The sequence below is a fragment of the Filicampus tigris genome, chromosome 3 (genome assembly GCF_054856515.1).
Source record: "Filicampus tigris isolate MCC_2025a chromosome 3, RoL_Ftig_1.0, whole genome shotgun sequence".
In the NCBI taxonomy this organism is placed as follows: Eukaryota; Metazoa; Chordata; class Actinopteri; order Syngnathiformes; family Syngnathidae; genus Filicampus; species Filicampus tigris.
The window spans coordinates 17501-40940 of record NC_141219.1 but is presented as its reverse complement, the minus strand read 5'-3'; the positions used below and the strand labels follow the sequence as shown (position 1 = coordinate 40940).

The window sequence follows — 23440 nt, the reverse complement described above, 5'->3', positions numbered from 1 at the left end:
TCTTCACTCCCTGGAAAATGACCGATGCAACCACCGAGTCATAAAGGTTCCTGAGGAGTGTCCCCTGAACCCCAAAAGACCTCAGTCTCCTGAGTAGGAAGAGTCTGACTCTGACTCTTCCTATAGAGGGCGTCTGTGTTGTCGCTCCAGTCCAGTTTATTGTTCAGATGACCACCCAGGTACTTGTAAGTTGAGACTCTCTCAAGATCTGTTCCCCGGATATTCACTGGTGCAGGTGCAGAGTGACGGCGCCTACCGAAATCCGCCACCATTTCTTTGGATTTTCCCGCATTAATCGGGAGGCGGTTCTGCTGGCACCAGTTCACAAAACCCTGAGTAAGTTCTCTGTACTCCCGATCATCTCCGCCTGCGATGAGGCCGACGAGTCGTCAGAGAATCTCTGCAGGTGACAGGTAGGGGTGCTGTAGTTGAAGTCCGAGGTGTAGAGGGTGAACAGGAAGGGAGCCAAGACAGTTCCTTGCGGGGCCCCCGTGCTACAGAGGAGCACGTCAGACACACAGTACTGTGTCCTCGCATACTGTGGCCGGTTTGTGAGGTAGTCCTGGATCCATGTGGTGAGGTGCTGGGCCACCCCCGCCCGCTCCAGCTTGTCTCCCAATAGGGTGGACTGGATGGTGTTGAAAGCTCTGGAGAAATCAAAGAACATGATCCTCACACTGCTCCCCGCCTTCTCCAGGTGGGAGAGTGAAGTGTGGAGGAGGTAGATGATGGCATCATCCACAATGATGCCAGGCTGGTATGCGAACTGGAGTGGGTCCATTGAGGAGCTCACCAGGGGGCGCAGGTGGACGAGGACCAGTCTCTCCAGGGTCTTCATCAGGTGAGACGTCAGCGCCAGTGGTCCGAAGCCGTTGAGCTCCTTCGGGTGGGGGGTCTTTGGCACCGGGACCAGGCGGGATGTTTTCCACAGCTGGGGGACTCTGCCCAGCTTCAGGCTCAGGATGAACATGTGCGTGACAATTCCACGCAGCTGGTCTGCGCAGGATTTGAGGAGCTGGGAGCTGATGCCATCTGGAACCGCGACACATAAGGCTCCTACCGGCTAACCTAAGCCAGATTTGAATAGAAAGAGCCAACGATATTTGCCATCCCAATGTTTATTTTTATCCTATTCTCAACAGCTTCGTATCCTCAGAAAGCTTACTGAAACACAGAGCCTGACAACATACAACTATAACGATGTCAATCGTTTCTAATTCCAAACTTCAATTAGAGAATGCTGAAGACTAAACACGCAAACACAAAAATAAATTGAGATGATCAAAAAACAAGCACTGCGCAAGTTCTTCAAATGGATAGCAAGGATCATTATCGCACAGCAAAGCTAAGATTGCCGGCGGCCATCGTTACGTCACAAGCAAGCCAGCTGCGACGTGTGTTTTGACGGCCGTTTGTCAACTGGTAATGAGCGAAAATGTCGTTCTATCTTTGGAAGGTGCGCGCGCAGGATGGATCCAGAAACTGGGACCCCTTGGATGAATGCCAGCGGCTGTACGGGTCCAGCGACACGTCCTCCTCGTTCGCTCTGCTCTTGAGTGACGGCTGCCGACAGACAAAACGCGGCGGACCCGCGCAGATTCAGCACGCATGCAAGCACATGCGAGGCTAATGGGAACAAATAAGCCCCCCCATAGGCCGGTCCGCCTGGGATTTTGAACGGGCTTCCGTCAGCGATTCCGTCTGCAAACTTCAATAGCCTAACCCTAATTGGGCAACCGGACATGTAGCTATGCCGGCCCTCCCTTCAGCCTGGAACCAACCACAAAAAGACCTCAAATTACCAGGACTAAGTTACGGCAAGAGAATTTGCCAAAGCAGCTCTTTCGGAGACTGCAGCCGTCTGACAACTTGCCTGGAATCAGAACCGGTTTGTGAAGGTTGAGGGTTTGTTTTTCTTTTTGTTGTTGTTTTTTTTTTTTGCCTGTTGGAACGTGCTGTAGCTCTTGGCTTTTGGCTGCCTTGATTGGGCGGATCGCACTGGCAAAATGTTTCATGTCAGTGACGCTGATCTGGTTAAATAGCAGATTTGCATTTGAAGTAGCGACAGCTCATCAAAGCGCTAACGTAGGATGCTTTTACTGAGCGGATGCGAAGGAATGAGCGCATTCAATGTTGACTCGTTGAAGAGACATTGGAAATATCAGTCAGCAATCGGGAGAACGTGAAGAGAATGTTCTTGGATGCATTGATGGCTGAAAGCGGCAGCGTGGCACCAAAGGAAGTTCGGTCAAGTTGTCATACACGCGCGACGAGCGGCACCGTGGGCGGAAAAAAGCAGAAAATGCGATGATGCTGCAATATGTGTGGTTGACAGTGAGTCACCGAAAACCAGGTCAGACTCGCCGACTCGCATCACTTCCTGTGTCAAGTGCTAACCCTCTCTGTCTAGCTCCACTATCAATCGGTGCACGGGTGAAGGCTGGATTAGGGTCACATGTAGTACATGTCGGGGTCGTGTGCCAACGTCAGACTTGTAGAAGAGGGTCACGCATTCTCGTCTTGCGCTCGGTCCTCCGCTTCAGTTTTGCCAGCGCCTGGTGCTCGCAAAGCGAGCACCAGGCGCTGGCTCTTCTCTGTTCTGGCTCTTCCCCCGTCCATCCGCCTAACAGCTCATCACTGAGCTCCGCTCGCAGCATGTGTACGGCGTTCTCCATCGCCGTGAATTCATGTGCAAACTGATCGTCTTTATTGCGCATTTGGAATTGGAAAAGGCCAGGACAAGGCTGAAAAGCCCCCGTTTGGAACATCCTACGCCACACGCACGTTGGGAGCGGAGCACCTCACTCACTCAGCACCACGTCAACAGGAAGTGAGCCGCAAGCTGTGCTAGTAACCAGGTTTTGTCTGCGGGGGCTCTGGAAGCCACCGTCCTTTCATCCCAAAGCGGAACCTGACAAGATCAAATGCAAACAATGACCTAGAATCTTTCATGTGCGTGTGAAAGTGGGTCGGGCGTCATGCTTCGTCATGCCGGCCGGTCGGCCCCTGTGGTTTAGCGAGGAAGATCAAAGATGACATCAGCACCGGCAAATCAGGATAAAGGTCCCGAGGAATGGCGCGATCTTGTCATTCACGCGCCTCAACCTCCAGCAGAACCCGAGCAGCCTCCCAAGTGATAACAGAAGATTCCGCTGAGCCACCAGAATGTTTGGCACGCTAACTGGCGCCATTGTGACGGTAAGACGCAGCCGTCCGGTTGTTGATGACGCAGATCCTCGCGATTGGCTGAAAAGTGGCGAGGAGGACCACCCGGCGAGTGGTCACCAGGGACAGGCAGCAATTCTGAGAAGCGCCACGTCTGTGCTGGAAGCGCTTGGTAGCTATGCCATGACATGCATAGTAACGCTCGAGACATATTTTTAGTTGTTTTAGCCGAGTTTAGTCAGGTTTTACAAGTGATCGATACGTTTCTTACGCATGTTTTAGATGTGCCTTAGTTGGGTGTTTTGGGGGGGGGGCGGTTTAGATGGCTTTGAGGCATCTTTTACCATCGTGATAATCATGATGATGATGATGATCAAACATTTGATTCGTGAGCGCCTTTTCGACACACCCAAGGACACTGTCGATCAATAAGATGACAGGGGTCGAGAGTTCCAGAGCGGGCGGCTGAAAGCTCTCCGCCCCGCGGTGCTGAGGCGGGCCGGGGATACGGTCGGACAAAGACGACGAGTGGCCAAGTTGCAACTGGCCTTCAAGGGCTCTAAACGCACGTTGGATTGACTTCCGCTTTTGACCAGCAGCCGGCCAAGTTGCCGACAGCGTGCGTGACTGCGTTCCGGAGCGGCCGACGCTCAAGGGCCACACGTAGGGGACGTGATGGAGGAGCCCAGTCGCTCCAAGCTGCTTGGGCGGAAGGTTACGGACGCGTCAAAAGCAGCGACGGCGTACTGGCCGGACTCGTACGAGATGGAGAAGCTGTCCGTTTTGGGATCAAGTCGATGATTTTGAACTTGCGTTTGTTGGCGGTTTGATTTCATGAACCGGGCGTCCATTTCCTTTGTCTCTTCCATGCGTTCACTTGCACTTGATCCGTGTCGTAGCGGTGTATGGGTTTATGGTTTATGGTTTATGCACTGTAGCTGTGTTTTTAATGTGCTGTTGTCTCTTTGGGGGTCCGCGTTTAGCTTCCGGGCCTCAACTGGGTGAGACGAGTCGAGTCAAAATGAAATAGTCGGCGGATGTGGTGCATGTACATGAGATTGCTCCGACTTTTCGGGTTTCATCTTGGCTTGTGGCCCGGCGGCTGAATGACTTCAACCAGTTTATGTCGCTTTGAAATGAATCTAGATATGCCATCTCAGGCTAACCATGTTTGCTCTCTCCTATCATCAATATTCAATGATAATTAGCGAGCATCAGCAATAATCAGCGTGCTGGGATGCTGAATACCAACAAGTGCTGATGATGATAGTCAAGAAGTTGATGATGAGGGTGACAATCCTTTCATTTGATGAGTCGTGATGTGTTCAGGTGGCGATGACGATGATGACAGCGATGATGTCGGAGGGCGTGGCCATCGTGGAAGCAGACGGCCAATCCAAAGGCTCGGAGGCGCTCAGGAAGTCTTGGAAGGCGGCGACTGAAACGGTGTCCCTCGAGCTCAACCCCGACATCTTGCTTTCGTCCAAAACGTTCCGACCGCTGCATAACCACTCCATCTCACCCTGGACTTATAAGTAGGAAAAGGCACACACACGCACACCCACATATGTACGTATACACGTTTGTGACGCGTCCACCCTGTGCCGGACAGCGTGTCGCAGGATGCGTCGGTGTTCCCTCCGGTGTCGGAGGCCCGCTGCGTGTTGCGCGGCTGTCTGGACTCAAACGGCGTGGAGGACATGAGGCTCAAGTCGCGGCCCATCCTGCATCAGGTTCTGCTGCTGCGCCGCCTCAAGTCGTCCGGCGCCCCGCAGCACAGTCACCGCTACCGCTTGGAGCCCCGCCTGGTCGCCGTCGGCTGCACGTGTGTCAGAGATCAGCAGCAGCAGCAGCAACTCTGACCAAAGCACACGAGCGGCTTCTAATCCTATTGTCTGAAACCAAATCTCATGAGGAAATATCTAGCTAACTCAATAAAGTTCATTCTGTCACTTATTTATAATTAAAATGGTGGGTTCTTTTATCTCAGACAGGTTTTTTTAGGTTGTCATCATCTGACATGTTTCGGCGGCAGTCTTTCGCCATTTTAGGGTTAGCACTTGACACAGAATTGAGTATCATGTTTGAAACCAAATGAACACATTTCAAAAGAAGGTTGCGATTGGAACTCAAAAGGAGTAGGTTGAAGTTCAAAGAACTTATGAATAGCCTACCCCTTGTTCACCGTGCTGTGTTGCATAAAAAACAACATTGGTTTAGAAGAATAAAAACACCATCAGTGTTTACGTCAGTCATGTTGATTTACCATCTTGTTCATACATTTTCTGAATGAAACTGAGAAGCAGGCTGCTACATACATCTTTCATTTATGGTCGCACAATTATTAATGCTGAAACAGAATGCAACTGAAAAGCAGGCTGAACAGTTATTAATGATAAAACAACATGCAACTGAAATGCTGGTTGCAACATTTTTCCCCCTTTTTTCATTTATGGTCATACAAGTACAAATGCAGTAAGTGTAACGTGTCAGGCACAAATGATGCCATGCTGCGGTTTCAATTTGTAGCCTTAAAAGGACAATGTGTAGAATTCACTGCCATCTAGTTGTCAACGAATAGAATGCAACGCCCTAAGATGGAAGCGCGTGCATTTTGAAGCACGCACGACGGGTTGGGGGCTTTGACATGCCATACAGTAGTGGAGGCAGCGGCCCAATTTCAAGGCATGGCGGATGTTGGAGCGCAATACATACACTTGTTAGAAGAGGATTTAAATCAAGTGCTTTTTTTGGTAGTACAGTAATAGTCTTAGTTGGTTCTCGCTCTGTAACTGGGGGTGGCGGTAATGTACACTGTTTGCCAACAGCCACAGAACTCTACATGAAGAAGACGAAGAAGAAGACGAAGAAGAAGACGAAGAAGACGAAGAAGAAGACGAAGAAGAAGACGAAGAAGAAGACGAAGAAGAAGACGAAGAAGACGACGAAGAAGACGACGAAGAAGAAGACGAAGAAGAAGACGAAGAAGACGACGAAGAAGACGCGTCGAACAATGGCGGCGCCCGGCTCAATTGTTGGCGTTTTGTCGGATGCTGAGAAGGACCTTATGGAGAAGGACGATGGGAAGAAAGCTGTGTGTTTGCTCGTGCTTGGCATGGCTGGATCCGGAAAGACGACCTTTGTTCAGGTAGCGCTCCAAAGAAATGGAGCAAATTCTAGCGCTGTTAGCACTGACAGCGTCAAGTGTCGCACAGCCCGTCTCACGTCTGTCGTTCAACAACTTAAATCTATCGAGCAATAAGAAGAGCGTGGAACGTTTGCTTTCGCACAAAGATAACTGAAAAACTTGCATTGACCAGCTTTTATTTACACAGTTTTTAACACATCAAAACAATCAGTAGTCTCAACAGACTTCATTATGCAAAAAGTCAAATAAACAACATGCTACCTAAGCATTGCATGGTTCATGATATATTCAAAGGAGAAAAAATAGTCACATGCAGGCATCACTCGAATAAACTATTGATTGAGTTCTTAAATGGAAACGACTCAGGAACTTGGTTTATTGTAGTGCGCATAGACAAACTATCTTGTGCATTTGTCAACGAGGAAAAAAGTCACTGTTAATGTTTTTGTGAATTCTAAAATGATACAGTGGGTCTGTTGCCCACAAGTGACCTAGCATGCGTCTCCCTGTGGCAATAATGCCACTTAGACTGGCGAAAAACTCCCTTGTTCGACTCAACATCGACACAGGACTGACATCCGCGCTCCATTTAACACTTGTAAAACTGAAACAGGATAATAGGCCTTCTTTTAGGAAAGGTTCGATGCGACAACGCACTCTCTGGTGGAGCTCGATCAGGCAGAGCTAAGTGTGTGAAGTATTTGCGTCCCGCTAGCACGTAGCTAGCGTGGCCCCAAGTGGGCGAGCGGACGGCGGAATCCCTAGTCTTCCACCACCGAGAATGGTTGGTCATCGGGTCCGCTCGATGTCATTATGTTCCTGGTTATTTGCGTTGCCTTTTGCCTGTCGCGCTGATATGGGTTTGAGTTGGTCAGCAGGGGCTGCGCTTGCTGCCGTCATTGTTGCTGCCGTGTCCGCCTTGACTTCAGTCGATGCAGTGAGCCTCGTAAACTCAGCATAGTCTCACAGTTGCTTGTTCTTCAAATGTCGGATTAAGTTGGTTGTGTTGAAACTTGTGGCCACGCTCCCCCCGCGAGGTTGCCTTTCATGGCATATACTGTATTACAAGACGCAAACTCCACAGAGGAGACATGTTTGACTTGTTTGTTATTGTCGTGCGCCTCCGCAGTGTGCGCAACACTGCTCGCAGGCCGGTCTCTCATGGCTGTAGGCTGCGAGGCATGAGCTGCGGGTGATCGGATTTTTTGATCGGCAATGAAAGGCTTTGATCGAATATGCCGATCACGTAATTTTTTCACGAAAATCAGCCGATCATTATCGGTGCCCGATCGATCGGAGCATCCCTAGTTTTTGTTTTTTGTTTCTTTTACGTGTCATGTCCTAACACAAAGGAATGGCTGTAAAAAAGATGTAAAGCCCAAGAAATGTCAAATGTGAGATATTCCTTTAGATTTTATATTGTAAAAAAAAAAATCATGCAAAAATATGAAAGAACTAATATTTTCTTAAATGCCTAAATAATACAGTATAAAGTCATTCAGGTATAAAATAATCATTGGAGCTCATGGTAATATGTTTTGAATATACAGTGCTAGATGGCTCATTGTGTTCAAACAGCCAAAAAGGCTCATTGTAGGGCCTGCAATTCGGCATGACTCACTAGTCTGGAATAGCTGCTAAAATAGGTTTAAGCTTTCTTTATTTCAGACAGGGTTGTTTTTTTGTTTGTTTTTACAGTGAAGAGAACAAATCTCTTACCTTGTTGACAATTTCAGCTGTCACTTCAGCCTTCATCACAACTGTCACCGCCTCCCTGTGACGTGTCTAAAAACAGCTGACTGTAGGGCAGCTCGATTATGGAAAAAAATATGAATCGCGATTATTTTGGTAATATTTGAAATCACGATTATTCCAACGATTATTTTAGTTTTTGCTACAAAACAAGAACAGGTTTAAACACGTAAAAAATATTAAGACAAAATTCTTTGAAACGCTATAATAATTTCAATTCATCCGTTGGTCGGAATAATGGACTGTCAAAATGATTGCCGAACGGCAGCCCTGGTGTGTTTTTTGTCAAACGCTGTCCCGTCTGATCGATTCCACAGAGGCTGACGGCTCATCTTCACGCCCTCAAAACTCCTCCGTACCTCATCAACCTGGACCCCGCCGTACATGATATTCCCTTCCCTGCCAACATCGGTGAGGCAACACATGACCTCGTGGCCTCCTTCCCCACGCGCTGCTCTAGCTTAGCGCTGACCTTTCCCGTTTGACCCGGCAGACATTCGAGACACGGTCAACTACAAAGAGGTGATGAAGCAGTACGGCCTGGGACCCAACGGCGCCATCGTCACCTCGCTCAACCTGTTTGCCACGCGCTTCGATCAGGTGACTCGCACCGCCGTTTGCAAAGAGTGGCACATTTCTGCTCCGATTCGCTAGTACATTTGCATTGCAAGTTCACCTCGGGAGTCGTGAAAGTCTTCCAAATTGGAAACTTTCCATGAGAAGAGAGTGATTTGAATGTAGGGGAATTAACTGAGACTGGAGGGTCAGTCGTTTTCTTGGTGTATTACGCATGTCTATTTTTACTCAAGGTGTTATTACGGAAGAAGACTCTTCTTCATTGGAGGAGCTCTAGTCATCCTTTTTTTTTTCACTTTGTAGAAGTTAATAAGCGATAACATTTTGGGGTGTTCAAATCATTTGATGCCGACCTCGTGTCGAATCATTTTGTATAATCCACTTGTATAGCGCCATCCACGGGTTAGCTCGAGAAATGCCTTTTTTTTTAATGTGCATTGAATGCTCAAGGGTCTGATGCCGTTAATGGCATACTTTCAGGCCTGGGAAGCTCTGTAATGACGTGCAATCGCCAGCAGATGTAATTGCAGTCCTTCAGTAGATCACAGCCAGTACTATTGTGAGGCTAGAAAAACACAAGAAGGAACTAACGTGCCTATGGGGGCTGGCGGACAGAGGAACAATGCTGCCGATCGAAAAATGGATATATGCGGGCAGCTGACATTGGAAGACATTCTTTTCAGAGTTCAAAGCTACAAAGAGTTGGCCATCAGCTGATCAAAATAACAATGACTCTGAGAGCATGCTTATATCTACTTTTTTTCTCCAGTTCACAACAATGAAAATTTGGCAAACTTTGCAAGCCTACTTTTGCACTCTAAGTTTGTGTGTGTGTGTGTGTTTGTATTTTAGGTGATGCATTTCATAGAGAAGAAGCAGCAAAATCACAGGTCAGTAAATTGATTGGGTTAGGAAATGCAACATCCACAAGCGTCCACAAGAGGCGTCTTTCTAGTGTTTGTCTCTTTCTTTTGTAGCGTTGTCAAAAGTATTGCTACTTTGAAAAGTATCCAGTATATTACAAAGCAGTTTTTTTCTGGATGACTTTTTATTACTGTTGTTTATTTGGCATTGTTTAGTGATTAAAACCAACTAGACAACAATTGGCAATATCCCAGGAGGGTATTTGGCATTGTTTAGTGATTAAAACCAACTGGACAACAATTGGCAATATCCCAGGAGGGATTGCGGTTGTAGTCGGCAACAATTTTGAAACTGTTTCAGTTACCTCTTGGTCATTGTTTTCCAAAGTCAAAGCAGATGCTTGCCAAGGTCTTACGCTCATGAAACACACAAGATAATGGGTCCGCTTTGAAGAAGCACTGCAGATATCAGAGAGCGGTTGCTTTAAGGAGGCTGCCGTCAGAGGATTTGAACAATTTGAAGTTAAATAACGGCTTCAAACAATTACGGGATTGTTCACATAGTTGTTGAATGATTTGATTATCCATGAGTTGAGGATTACGCGATTGATTTGGACCCCTCTGTGACACCTCTGCAGGTACGTCCTTATTGATACGCCGGGCCAGATTGAAGTGTTCACGTGGTCGGCGTCCGGCAGCATCATCACGGAAGCTCTGGTGCGTCGCCGGCGCCGCAACGCTCGCCGACCTTCACTCGATTCCAGTAAGTCCAAAGGATTGACGCGTGCTTGTGCTTGCCAGGCGTCGTCCTTCCCCTGCGTGGTGGTCTACGTCATGGACACGTCCCGCAGCGTCAGTCCCGTCACCTTCATGTCCAACATGTTGTACGCCTGCAGGTCAGTCGAGCTGCACGGCGCGCCTCTTGATAGGTTCTCTTCGTTCCGTTTCCTGAGATCAAGCTTTGTCTTTGCAGTATTCTCTACAAGACCAAACTACCCTTCATTGTGGTCATGAACAAAGTGAGTTTTACTCTTCCATTCTTGTGCCGTAGACCTTTTCATGATGTTTGGACAGCAGAGGCGCCAAAGAACTTCGGGTGACAGGAAAGCCTTTGATTTTGGATGACCCGAACTGAAAGTGTGACAAAAACATGTTGCGTTTGGCGTTGAACCGCCTCATGTTCCTCGAGATAGACGCCCCCCAATTTCTATCCAAACAAGTACAGTAATTCCTCGTGTATCGCCGTTAATGAGGATCAGATCCCACGGCGAAATGTGAAAAACCCCAAAGTAGACGTTGACTTATTATGGTTATTATTATTATTTTTTGTTGTTTTTGGTTTTTTTAAATGTTATAATTCTTTTAAAGTTTTATTTTGGGGGGATTTATTATGCCGTTGCGAACCCCCGACACGGTTCCCACCCTTCTAAATACGTGTTAAGGCCTAGATGGACCAAGCCCACGTGGGCCAACTGTGAGCGACGATGAGAGTACGATTCGATGATTAATTGGATCCAACCCTTTTGTAAGATCAATAAAAACACCGACAGCGTGTTTTTTTTCTTTCTAATCTAGTGTGTTAGTTATTCTGTCAGTTCCTTGTGTAAGGAGTAGAACGACACCATGCGTAGGATGTGCCCTTCAAAGCTCAGGCAAGTGCAGCGGTCGGTCGGCTCGTGAGGCGTGAGCCCAAATAGCCGTCAACGGGTGCACAAGTCTCACCGGTTGCCTCCGAAGGTTGTGCCAGCAAATATTCAGTCAAGGCTACCATCAGATTTAGTCAAGGGGCTGCTTCGTCATCATAGTCCATTTCAAGTGACCACTGTGTGGCTTGAAACAATTTTGTCCGCGCGTGTTGGCGAGGTCACGGTGAAAACGTCTGCCGATTGGTCTTTTGTGTCACGACCTCCATCCTGACCAAGGCGTGCGCGTTGCAGACGGACATCATCGAGGAAAGCTTCGCCGTGGAGTGGATGAACGACTTTGAGGCTTTCCAGGACGCCTTGAACCAGGAACGATCCTACGTCAGCAACCTGACGCGCTCCATGAGTCTGGTCCTGGACGAATTCTACTCCAACCTGAGGGTAACGGAGGCAACCGGGCCCGCCGCCGGCGGTGTCTTTGCAGTCATTTGCTCGCTCGCTCGCTCGCTCGCCTGCTTTCCTCGCAACACTGGAAAGCGGCGCTGGCGGGTAGCATCCCGGGTCGCCTCAAGGCCCAGGGATGGCTACTGAACTGGCTGAATTCTTAAGGACTGCAGTATCGATAAGCTCCACCCTAGGACCGAACCATTACGGAAAAGAATTGCGATTTTTGTTTTCCTAAAAATTGCCATTTTATTTTTCTTCTTCAAGGTCCATTTCTACTGTATTTTTCAACAATCAATTACCACAAACAATATCAGATCTGTTATGCATGAAAGAATGCTGAGCTAAAGGCAAATGAAGCATAAGTTCAGATCATGAAAGACCGTTTACTGACTCCAATTAGAGGTGTACACTTTCTAATATATTTACATATAGTTTGGTAGGTGTTAAGCACGACAACATAATTCTGCACTTAGTAATCACTCAACTTCTTATGGCTTTATACAAGAAGTTGAGTGATTACGAAGTGCAGTCCACCTTTACATTATGTTTGATGAAACAAAGTGATATGTAGGAAGTGGTGGAGCTACTGATTTGTTCACTCACATTATTGTTGTAATCCGCACTTGAGTTTCTGCCTTCGCAGTATAGCGCGAGTGTCGTATACTTGTTTACACCGCACCCGTGTGGCAGGCTTAAGTTACCAACCTGCACATCCAAATGTTTATTTCGTCATATGAATGAATGCTTCCTTTTGCCTTTACCTCAGTATTCTATAAAGCATAACAGATCTGATCTTGTTTGTTGGGAAAAAAAGGATTCATTGTTGAGAATGCACTAGAACAGGACCTTGGAGGGGAAAAAATTGCAACTCATATCGCAATCGCAATTTTTAGGAAAATAAATTGCGGTTGCGATATGAGTTGCAATGATGGTTCAGTCCCACTTTTAAATATGTGAAGCCCCTTGTTTTTGTGGTATTAAATGCGCTGTGTAAACAAGGCCGCCTTGTCTAAGTTTGGAAATCAACAAACAATCAGGTTTATTAATCATGACATCAGAATCACTCCAAATAATGGTGATAGTTTGTTTTTTTTCCCCATAATGGCGCAGCCCTACTGTACCGAGTTGGAGTGAATGTTGCACTCGAGGTTGATTTGAAGAATCTGCCGAAGGGAATCGAAACCGCCATATCGGCCCAAAAAAGGCCATGAGATTTTTTTTCTCCTAGTGTGCAAGGCAAGGCGGTGTAGCTTCATTTTGAGAGCACGTTTCACACACAAGGCAACTTGAGACAAGCACCTATAAGCATTTACAAACAACAGTTAGCAACATCCAAAAGCAAAAAAACCAAACAAAAGACTTGAAGAACGTAGTCTCTTTCACAAACAAACACTTTCCAACTTTGTTGTGATGTCTTTCGCTATTTGTATCAATGGGATTTGCGCACCACAGCTCACAAATTTGCCTTGCGCGTTAACTACACAATAGCCTGGAGATGGACCGGTGTTTCTCCATACGGGTGCAATGCATCATGGGCTATGTTGGATTTTCGAGTGATGTTGCGACTTTTCCAAATGCGTTGAGGGTACTTGCCGTAGGGGATGACTTTTGCTCACTACACACGCACGCGTGGCTGGGGAGGCATTTGCAAGCCGGCCTAACTTTGCACTTGTTGTCCAGGTAGTGGGCGTGTCGTCCGTGACGGGCAGCGGATTGGACGAGCTGCTCGTTAAGGTGCGGGAGGCTGCTGACGAATATGACAGGTGAGAGAGTTCTCCTTGATTGCCTGAGGGCTAAAGTGTTTTTTTTCATTTCCAACACGCCACTGTGTCTGAAAAAGTCTTAAAAGCATTGAATTTAATAATACCTCAGCAAGTCTTGCAAAATTGTCAAGTTATGCTGTATGTAACTTGTCTGTGCCCCGTTTCTCCTCAAAAGTCATTTGGATTAAATAACGTCGCCTAAATAAACGGGATGGAGGAGCCGATTTTGGAAAATGCGACGATGTTACGTAACCCTAACACCTCAGCGGCAGTCCTGTCTGTCAGTAGCAACAAAGGCTTCTCCTTCCTTCGTGAATGATTTCGAATTTGTCACGTGCTTTTGTTGCTCAGGGATTATCGGCCAGAATACGAGCGACTCCGCAAGCAGCTGGTGAGTGGTTCTGACCCCCCCCCCCCACACACGCTCTGTAAGCGCTCGAGGCAGAGAGTCACGCCTGTGTGGAAGCTTTATTGTCTTTCACGTGTCCGTCAGATGGAGGCTGAAAGTCGAAAGCAGCAAGAACAGCTGGAGCGACTCAGCAAGGATCTCGGCGCCGTCCCCATGACGCCGGCTTCTGGTGCAGGTGGGGAAAAAAAACAACAGCAGCACAACGCATCCAGTCAGTCTGTGTTTCACGTCAAAGTAAGGCTGCTTCGTTTCATTCGGGTTTGTCATGTTTATTTTAAAGAAACAAAAAGGATATTAGTGCCTTCCTCAGTCAAAATGCCGTCGCGCTGATGTGCACTGGTTCCCCGAACAACAGAGCAGAGGTGTTGCCAAGTAAGCCCTCCACGCGGCCACTTTGATTCCCATCAAGAAACACACGCCGTCAGCCAGCGCTTTCATTCTGGCAAACCTTTGCCCACCACAAGAAAGCGGCACAGGACAGCAGGCGCACTTGTACGTTTTAAAAGTAAAACTTGTTGGTAACAGTGTTGCCAGAGTTACCTTGAAAAAGTAGGGGGGGGGGCGGTGCGGTAGTTGTTCCTGAACACAGTCGGAGATTTGAGCAGCAGCACTTGCAGCGTTACCGCCGGGTGGAACATACACAACAATGCAGTCGAGAATAATACTCCCAAACTCGCAGTTCAGTTTCGATCTGTTCAAATGTTCTCTTGAGTCCAGTTTTTTGCCTCGATTGTGTTTGTTGCCTGCCTGCCTGCCTGCCTGCATGCATGCTGAGGGCGCCCCCTGCTGATGACGCATCACCATTACGTGTGTCTTGTTTGTTTTTGCAGAAAACGCCAAGGTGGGCGGGCCCAGTGACCTCATCATGACTCGCGGCCTCCGTGACTCGGCGGACGAGGAGGAGGAGGAGGCGGCGGCGGCTAGTGACACGGACGACTTGGACCACAGCAGTAAGACGACAGACAGCCTCCTTGCAAAGCCTGACTTTGATTTGAGAGTGCCCCTCATTCCACTCGCGCAGATCTCAAACATAGCGTGGAAAGTTCCATTTCCATGGCGTTTGTCTTGGCAGTCTTGGTCCTTGTCTAGGTCCCAAGTTCTTCTAACGGTTGTTTTGCTTTATCCAGGGTTCGCTGTCCAGCAAAGTCGGTGCATACACTAGCTGGGTTTCTATGACAATTTTGGGCAAAATAAACGCGTTATTTTTCGACAGTTTGGATAAAGTACAATTGTGACGTGTAGGCGTTTCCTTTGAAGAGTGTTTCGCTTCTGAGGTGTAATTCTCATAAGGTCCCTGGTCGCGATAGATTTTTCTTCCCCGAGTTACTGTATTTGACATACATTTGTGGCATAAGACATCAAATAACTTGTTGGAATTAAAGAATGCCTTTTTTCGTTTACACCTAGATAAATCTAACCAAAAAGGTGATTTGTTTACTTTTATGACTCCGCGTTGACTATCATAGGTTGATTTTGATTTTATTTTTTTTAAAGCAAAAACAAAAAAAAGACATTGCGTTCATGGGTTTTGACGATATTTATGACGCTTACAATGTCCAAGTTTTTCTCCCAACTCAAAGCAAAAAAATGGACCAAGCAACAGCTGGTAACAGGAAGAAGCTTGTAAGTTGAGGCACTCTGAAGTCAAGGTAGCCCTGTATGACATGTCCTTGTGTGTGTGTGTGTGTGTGTATTCAGAAGTGGAGGAAAGCAAAGAGAAGGACGCCTTTGGAAATTTCTTGCGGGAGAGGAGGGAGGTGGTGGAGGTGCGAAATCGCAAGTTCGGCTCGCCAGAAGGTCCTTGACATGGACGCGCTTTGGGACCGTTTCAAGCTAAAGACAAAATCTTCTTCTCTTGATGGAGCAAAACCAAAATGTCTCAACCCCCACCCTTTTGTTGACATTTTCTTCTTGTGGGCAGTTGGCACGCCGATGATGGAATCGGAGCTCTGGCCTTCGTGAGAGCACTTGCATGCTCTGCCCGTGTGCAAGTGTTTTTTTTTTTGTTTTTTTTTTTCTTTCTCCCCCCTTCCCCTCCTGCACTCCCAACACACGTGCACGTTGGGGTCATTGAACACACTAAATGATCCATGGATGTGAATGCTCATGTCTGTCCGTCGAGCAGTCCAGACGGTAGCCCGCCACTTGTTGTCCCGTCGGCCGAGGTGGTCTCCCGCTCGCCCTGGCGTGACTCCAGCGAGGACGGTCGCTGTAGAAAATGGCCGGACGGAGGACGCCGAGGGCTTCCGCAAGCTTTCTGCGTCAATCCCGACGACGGCAGACTTCAGAATTACCAGCCCTTCGACTTATTGACCGACCCTCGGTGTGCTGGGGGTCTTCAGGAACTTTTGAATTGCAGTCACTCGCAAGGTGGAGCCGCCTGTTTGTTCTTGTAGCTGTTTCTCGAAATGTGTCATTTGTTGGGCTGCTGCTTACTGCACAGTCCAGAATGAGCCACCAAGGCAGACGCGGGGGACGCACAATTAGCAAATGGCTCTCAAATATATCCGACAGTATGAGTTAGAACAGGTTGCATATCATCTTTTTGTGACAAATGGACATTTGGGGGCATTCAACAGTTGCAGCATTTTCATGTGCTACAGAGTGAAAAAACAAACAAACTTTTTTAAAGCGTGCATAGAAATATGACTCTGTGATGTTAGGCAGTAATAGAAGCCAAACAAAGTTCAAGCCATTTTGTACAAAGCCGATTCCAATGAAGTTAGGACGTTGCCTGAACCATCAATTAAAGACAAATGATTTGCAAATCATGTTCAACCTCTATTTCATTGAATACACTACAAAGACAAGGTATTTCCTGTTCAAACTGACCAACTTTGTTTTGAGCAAATAATGGTGAACTTATGGCTACAACACGAAAATGCCAACATCTGTTGACAGGTGGCAAAAATGACAGTTGAAAGAAAGTTGAGGAATGCTTATCCAACACCTTTTGGGAACATCCGACAGGTGAACAGGCTAACGGGGAGCTGGTGGGTGCCATGATTGGGAATCAGAAGAGCTTCCCTGAATTGAGCAGTTATTCACAAAGACGCGGCGAGCTTCACCTCTTTGTCAACAACTGAGTGAGAAAAAACATTGACTCGTCACCACATGCGTGGCTCAGGAACACTTCAGAAAAACAATGACAGTAAATACAGTTCATTGCCACATCCAAAAGTATGTCTTTCTCTCACAAAAAACGAAATATAAGTATATATATATAAGTATATATATACTTATATATACATATATACTTTATATATATATATAAGTATATATACTTATATATATATGTATATATACTTATATATGTATGTATGTATACTTATATATATATGTATATATACTTATATATATATATGTATATATGCTTATATATATACATGCATATATATATATATATATGCATTTATATACTTATATATACATATATACTTTATATATATATATAAGTATATATACTTATATATATATGTATATATACTTATATATATATGTGTATATATGCTTATATATATACATGCATATATATATATATATATGCATTTATATATATATATGCATATATATATATATATATATATATATGCATGCATATATGCACATCCACCCACATACATACAGAGCTGGGCATTTTACAACAATTTGGCAGTCCATTTATCGCCTTCCAGAAGCTGTCAAAAAGCCTCTGCTGCATGTGGCCATTGAATCTCACCGCGAATACATGGGTTTCAAACTATGTGCTTAGTCCGTCTATTTTGGAAGTAAGTCCAATACGTGATTTGAAGGCAAGGACTCTCCTCGAAACAAATCACATTTGAAGACCGCGTCAAGGGTAACGTGAATTCTGCCCATCCCCCTTTGACCCTGATTGGCTACTCATGACATCATCGCTAAAGATGTGGGCTTGCACCCCGCCCAGCATGAATGACCTCATTTTGCGGCAGTGCATGATGGGAGCTGCAGTGCGCAGAAGAGAATCGCCGCCACATCTCCTGAAACGGGACCAATGAGAGGCCGGCCTCCGTGCCTGCCAATGGGCTGTCCGCGAAATGATGTCATACAGCAGCTGCTGTGCTGCTGATGCTGCGGAGGCGCGCATCATCATCATCATCATCATCATCATCATCATCATCGTCATCATCATCATCATTTTCTCCGTCTTCACAGTGAAGGGCGACATCACAGCTGGTGAGTGGACTGGTTTCTTCGGCTTTATTCTTCATCTGCATTTTTTTCGGGTGTTCTTTCTATCAGCTTGGGCTCTTGCGCGTTGTTGTCTTTGTTGCTCCTTTGAGGATTACGTTTTTCACGAACGAAAATGACATCATGGCTCGGACACATTCTCAATGAGTACAAACTTCATTATTTGTTACAAGGATGACAATGAAATAGAAAAGAATGGAGATGCCCCTGTCTCGAAATGAGAAATGACTTTCTGATGAAAAGAAACGAAATAAGAGAGAAGCTGCACATTGAGCCTGTTTAAGAAGAACTTGAGGAGGTACATACTGTAACTGCTTTGATGCGAATTCAATATTTGTATGGAATCGGAGAGTTGAAAAGTCTCTGAGGGTGTGGCGGTCCACTGGCCCGACTTGTGTGCGGGCAGCGTCCGTGGGATCGGTTGGTTCCCACGTACCCAGTGTGCGTGCGTGGTTGTCGTTGGTCTCCATACGCGCCCTGCGACTGGCTGGCGACCGGTTTAGGGTGGAGTGTAGCCTTTCGCCCGTAGTCAGCTGGGATAGGCTCCGGCACCTCCCCGCGCAGGACTGAGCGGTGTCGAAAACGAACGGATGAAAAGTGGATTCAAAGTAAATTCACGCAGTTGTTTGAATCGCATGAGGTGATCTTTGCTTTTTGTATGAGTCTGTTGGCTCCACGTGTCTCTGCGCGCAGAAAGCAGGTCTCTACTGCATACAGCGAACGTGTTCCTGACTTTTTTTTTTTTTTGCCAGGCCCGCTCTTCCCTGTTGACTTGATTCCTCCCGCCACAGTCGTCGGCAGCGGCGGCAGCGGCGGCAGCGGCGGCAGCAGCACCAGCAGCAGCACCAGCACCAGCACCAGCACCAGCAGCAGCACCAGCAGCAGCAGCAGCACCAGCAGCAGCAGCAGCACCAGCAGCAGCAGCAGCATGACGTTTGCAGGTGCGTTGGGGTTCCACCGGCAACTCTTCGCTTGCCTTTTGGCGCCCATGCACTTGCTCGTGTTTTGTCGGCTTCTGACTTTTGCTCCTTTCAGGCCACAGAGAGAAGCTCCGAGGGCTCCCCCTGGTGTCCTTCCTCTGCTCCTGCATTGTGCAAAAAGCCCCAGACGCCACCTTTGCCAGTGCCAGGAAGGAAGGTCAGCACAAAGGTTCAGATATTTTGTGATCGCACCTCTCACGTGACAGCGTGGAGGAAATTCGCTCAGTTGGACTGAAAAGACAAGGCGACCAAATTTGAAAAGGGCCCTTACACATGACTTTCTTTAAGCACGAGTTGTTGCCAGTTACCTTGAAAACTGAATCGGATTAGTCCTTGACAGTTCGTTTAGTCGCTTAACCAATGACTAATCCCTAGCTAACCCTGGCCTGTGTACCGAATTCAGTTTAGCGAGCTAACTCGACTTCACGAGTTGAGCTCGCAAAAATGCTGGCATGAACTTGCTTGTTGGGAGATGACAATGACTACCTTTGCTAATATGTAAGAATGTCTGGCTGAAATGAGCGCCTCACCCTCAACCTCTGAACTTTTGGCCATCTTAGCAGCCTTTCTTGCCCGCTCCGGCGTCAAGTCATTGAAGCTAGGGCCGAGCCGTACATGGAGCACCTGCAACGTTGGCCTGCCTCAAAACCAAACAAAATGAGCCTTTGCAGCCACTAAATGACATCAATTCTTGTGTGCTTGTCGCTGTTGCCCCGTCGCATTCCAAAGTGGGGGTGCCTTAGCTGTCTTTGTGTTGCGCGTTCGCTTTCTTTTCTTTGAACTGAGCGTCGGGTGCATTTGGTGTCGTGACCAGCGTCGGACGTCTCCGTCGCGTTCCTCGACCCTTTTCCAACCCAGTGAGTTGCCGGCGTGCGTTTCTGCTCATGACCGCCTTGTGCGAGTGCAAAACAAAAGTGTCTCCGCATTTTCGGGGGGGGGGACTCATCCTCATGGCAATAGTAACGGACAAGTGACTGTAATCAGCCGGTTTCCGTCTGAACTTCTGCTGGGTGAGGTTTTTTTTTTTTTTCTTGAACGTCTGCTGCGCTAACGCCGAGTAGCAGACGAGTGCGTGTTGTCAGCGAAGCTCTCGGCAGAAAGGCGGACCGGAGGGCCCGTGGGGCCCGTGGGGCCTTCCCAGCCACACAGAGGCCACGCAAGCTCGAACGGGTCCAAAACCATTGGCCACCCATCGAGTGTCTGAGCCGCGCCCACACGGGGGACGACGTAGCCAATGTGACCGAGCCACGCCCGCGCGGGGGACGACGTAACCAACGTGACGTGACGTTCTTGTGGTCCCGGTTTGGTCTGAACTGGTTCTAACTGGTCTAAGTTTGCAAGAGCGCAAACAGAGAGGGAAAGGTGTAGATGGCACTGAATCATCCTTTTCAAATGACAAGAGCAACTCCTCCCCTTCTTGGCTCAGCCACGACGCTGAGTAGGTCTCCAATTATGTCCACGATGTCAAGATGCCGTCTTGGGTGTTGACGTGTGCGGCCGCCGCCGCCGCCGCCGCCGCCGTCGCAGCAGCAGGAGCAGCAGCAGCAGCAGATGCCAACCGTGCGCTTGCTGTGTTTTGGCCACAGGCACGGTGGATTTAAAGCTGGGCGCCATCCGCCACTCGGAGGTGACCGAGGTGGGTGAGCGCGCCGGCGGCCGCGCCTTCCAGGTCGTCCTCAAGCCGCCCGGCTTTCACGGCGGGCCCGAGCCCAAGGCCCCCGAGTCCCCTCGCCCCAAATGGTCTGCGGAGGAGACCCCGGGCAAACTGGACGCTGCCCACCCGAAGAGAAAGGTCCGTGCGTTCCTTCTTTGAGGCGAGGCCAACGTGAGCGTGAGCTCCGCGTTTACGTGTTTGTTTCATTCCAGTCTCTAGAGGCGGAGCTTCTCACCCGTTTGGCGGGAAGAAGGGAGCACGAGCGCCAGGTTGCCAGCAAAGAGCTCAGCAAAGACGTCAAGGCCTTGGCAGAGGTGAGATGAATTTTGCTTCCTTATTAGCGTGGGCCGCTGTCGATTTTTCGGGCCCTTCTCCTTGGTATGCGTCAGGCCTGCTGGCCAACTGCGTACGGCTTTGTTTGGGCCTAGTTTTGGCCCGTTTGGCCTACGGCTTTGTTCGGGCCTACTTTTGGCCCGTTTTGGCTCTTTGGCCGCTTTCGTGCCAGCCCTTTCCCAAAATGAATTTAGCTGGGCGCAACGTGCCCTCAACCCCCAAAATTCCTTGCTATCATCCCGGTTTTGTTTCGCTGCAAAATAATGAGGCGTCCTTCTGAAAATGTCATTTTACCCGCCAGAGTGGCATTTGAGCGCCTGACTTCCGCGTTCGTGTCACGTGACCAATCGGGTGCCTGTATTCGCATCGTGCCGATCATGTGACACGTCTGAAGGAATGCACTGACGATTGGCTGGCTGGCGCACGTGACGTTTCTCCCGCGGGCTATGTCAACAAAAGCCAGCCGTGTACGCTGGGAGCTACGGTACATTCATCTTCTGATTAAAAGCAACCCAAAAAAAAAACCAACCCAAGAAGAGATCTGTCACCGTCGTGTGCCGTCGTCCGGTGGGAAGCCATGCCCGAGGTTGAGGCCTCCGCTTCGCCCGACTTCCACCCCTCGCCTCGGACAACGCATCAGAGTTAAGTTGCCCTCCAAATTTAAGCAGCTCAGTAAGCCCAGAACAAGAACCCAACAAGGTGATTTTTGACTTTTTGTTACTTGGCTTTTAATAGCTGCGTTGCCTTTCTTCAGAGCATTCCTGTGTTTCTGACTTGATGAGCAAGCGAGTCACAGACAGTAGGCAGTATCGCAGTTCTAAAGTTATAAATAAGAAATATGACGCTGTCAAATTAGTGAGCAATACAGTGAGGCTTACTTGCTGCAGTGCTGTGAGCTTGCACGCGATATTGCAATAAATATCATGGCGTGACATCGATGGCGCGCTGAAAGCAAACCGCGAGGCTTTTGATATGGTGACAGCGTGATTGTCTGATGAAAATGTCATTTCGGCCCGCGATAGCATTGTGAAGGGTAAAAAAATCCGTTTTACACCAAGTGAGCAATACAGTGCGTGTGTGAGGGCTCATTTGAACGTGCTGATGGAACAGATGACATTCGCCAATCCAGGGAGCAAGCGTCACGTGCGTTGACACCAACGACTCGGAGGGGAAAAAAGGGGAGTCGCGTTGGCCGAGCAAATGCCCGACGGCAAGCCATTCTGCCTGCGTGGGCGTCATTTGAACCTTTCGAGGCCTCTCATCTTCGGCGGCACTCGAGTTCCCTCGTTTCCAACATCAACCAGGAAGGAACTTCTCAAACACACGTTGCGCACTTCGAGGTCAGGCAGAAAAGTGGACATAGTTGTCCCCCCAATTTTTGTTCCAAAATATATTTTCTTGTCACAAAAAATGATACCATAACACTGATACATATACGGCTCGAAACCACTCTACCGATCAACAATCAACTTTTCTGTTTTTTCGTTTTGTGGTTTTGTTTGTGCGCACCTAGCGTGCGCACTTTCAAAGCATGACAATTCTCTCAATCTCTCAATCAGCGTGGGCCTGAATATTTCTCTCGCTATCCTGACATATCGTATATTCAAGTAAAATGACAATCTGAATAATATGAAGTTCAGATCTTCCTTGGACAACCTCAGTCGAACCAGTCTTAATATGAAATAAAATAAAAAAAAAACACAACCAAACACAAATTCAAAAATCATTGAATAATTGGCAAAAAATCATTGAATAATTGGCAAAAAATGTCAAAGTACCGCATTGGCCCGAATATAAGATTGATTATTGATTGATTATAAGACGACCCCCTCTTTTCAAGACTCAAGTTTGAAAAAGGTTTTTTTGAACACCAAATAAATTTGTATACAGAAAGTAATTACAGTACATCCGAAAGAAATGATTATTGCAATATAATTGAGGGAAAGGGCATGTTATTTTGCCTCATCTTAATCTTGATACCTCAACATTTAAACATGTTAACTCAAGTGCAATCACATTCGTAAATGAATGGCTTCTGGTTTTTGAAATGTAAATAAACCAATCTATTGCGATCAAACAGCAACATTGCAATACCTGCATTAACCATCAAAGTGAAGTCTAACTGTGACTGTAGTCTTGAAACAAATTTGAATAAGGAAAACCATTGCAATAAAATAATGCAAACTGGTTTAACTTGAGAGTAGCTGAGATCTATCATGACAGAACATTACTCCTCACAAACAATTATCTGCCTCGCTGTGCTCAGTGTCGCTCTCCTTAAACCCATCCTCCGGCTCCTCCCATAGCACGCCATCCTCGCGTGACAGGGGTTGCTTTGGCCTGCGGACTCCACTTCAGTATTCGCTTCAATGATATCTGCCGCCATCAAGCGTCGTGAATGCGTATAACGCCTAGACCCCGAATTTAAGACTACCCCCACTTTTTCAGTCTTATTTAATTGCAAAAAACACCGTCTTATATTCGGGACAATAAGGTAT

The 23440-nt window shown here is 47.5% G+C and overlaps 3 protein-coding genes across 6 annotated transcripts in view; all 3 read left to right on the top strand.

Moving 5' to 3' along the window:
- The first annotated feature begins 1919 nt into the window (after positions 1–1919).
- On the top strand, positions 1920–5121 carry il17a/f1 (interleukin 17a/f1). 3 transcript variants are annotated; one of them, XM_086025614.1, is made up of 3 exons: positions 1920–2353; positions 4495–4700; positions 4778–5121. In XM_086025614.1, exons 2-3 carry the CDS (start codon positions 4501–4503, stop codon positions 5025–5027), a joined length of 450 nt encoding a protein of 149 aa, XP_085881740.1. In that variant the 5' UTR covers positions 1920–2353; positions 4495–4500; the 3' UTR covers positions 5028–5121. The 3 variants fall into 3 exon arrangements, with proteins under 3 accessions (XP_085881740.1, XP_085881738.1, XP_085881739.1); XM_086025612.1 differs by lacking the exon at positions 1920–2353 and adding an exon at positions 2616–3198; XM_086025613.1 differs by lacking the exon at positions 1920–2353 and adding an exon at positions 3220–3337.
- A 747-nt stretch (positions 5122–5868) lies between these two features.
- gpn1 (GPN-loop GTPase 1) lies at positions 5869–16537 on the top strand. Its single transcript, XM_086026377.1, has 13 exons — positions 5869–6313; positions 8383–8476; positions 8559–8665; positions 9494–9531; positions 10143–10221; positions 10306–10400; positions 10478–10523; positions 11442–11588; positions 13275–13357; positions 13709–13748; positions 13851–13941; positions 14597–14716; positions 15465–16537. The coding sequence occupies exons 1-13, from the start codon at positions 6008–6010 to the stop codon at positions 15569–15571; spliced, it is 1353 nt and encodes a 450-aa protein (XP_085882503.1). The 5' UTR covers positions 5869–6007; the 3' UTR covers positions 15572–16537.
- A 1241-nt stretch (positions 16538–17778) lies between these two features.
- Positions 17779–23440, top strand: part of LOC147149439 (stathmin-4-like) — a 6301-nt gene continuing 639 nt past the window's right edge. Inside the window, exons 1-5 of one of the 2 annotated variants that reach the window (XM_086025824.1) lie at positions 17779–17960; positions 18767–18916; positions 19011–19112; positions 20542–20747; positions 20822–20923. In XM_086025824.1, the coding sequence (XP_085881950.1) occupies positions 17822–17960; positions 18767–18916; positions 19011–19112; positions 20542–20747; positions 20822–20923 (699 nt within the window). In that variant the 5' untranslated portion in view covers positions 17779–17821. Of the gene's footprint in view, positions 17961–18727; positions 18917–19010; positions 19113–20541; positions 20748–20821; positions 20924–23440 lie in introns of both variants that reach the window. The other variant, XM_086025822.1, reaches the window with a different exon arrangement.

Excerpts from the sequence above, each read along its gene's own strand:
- il17a/f1 (XM_086025612.1), top strand. The coding sequence starts at position 3,166 with ATGTTTGGCACGCTAACTGGCGCCATTGTGACG. Across the intron at positions 3,199-4,494 it reads TAACTGGCGCCATTGTGACG|GTGGCGATGACGATGATGAC; the intron begins GTAAGACGCAGC and ends TGATGTGTTCAG. Across the intron at positions 4,701-4,777 it reads ATCTCACCCTGGACTTATAA|CGTGTCGCAGGATGCGTCGG; the intron begins GTAGGAAAAGGC and ends TGTGCCGGACAG.
- gpn1 (XM_086026377.1), top strand. The coding sequence starts at position 6,008 with ATGAAGAAGACGAAGAAGAAGACGAAGAAGAAGACGAAGAAGACGAAG. Across the intron at positions 13,749-13,850 it reads AGCGACTCCGCAAGCAGCTG|ATGGAGGCTGAAAGTCGAAA; the intron begins GTGAGTGGTTCT and ends CGTGTCCGTCAG. Across the intron at positions 13,942-14,596 it reads GACGCCGGCTTCTGGTGCAG|AAAACGCCAAGGTGGGCGGG; the intron begins GTGGGGAAAAAA and ends TTGTTTTTGCAG.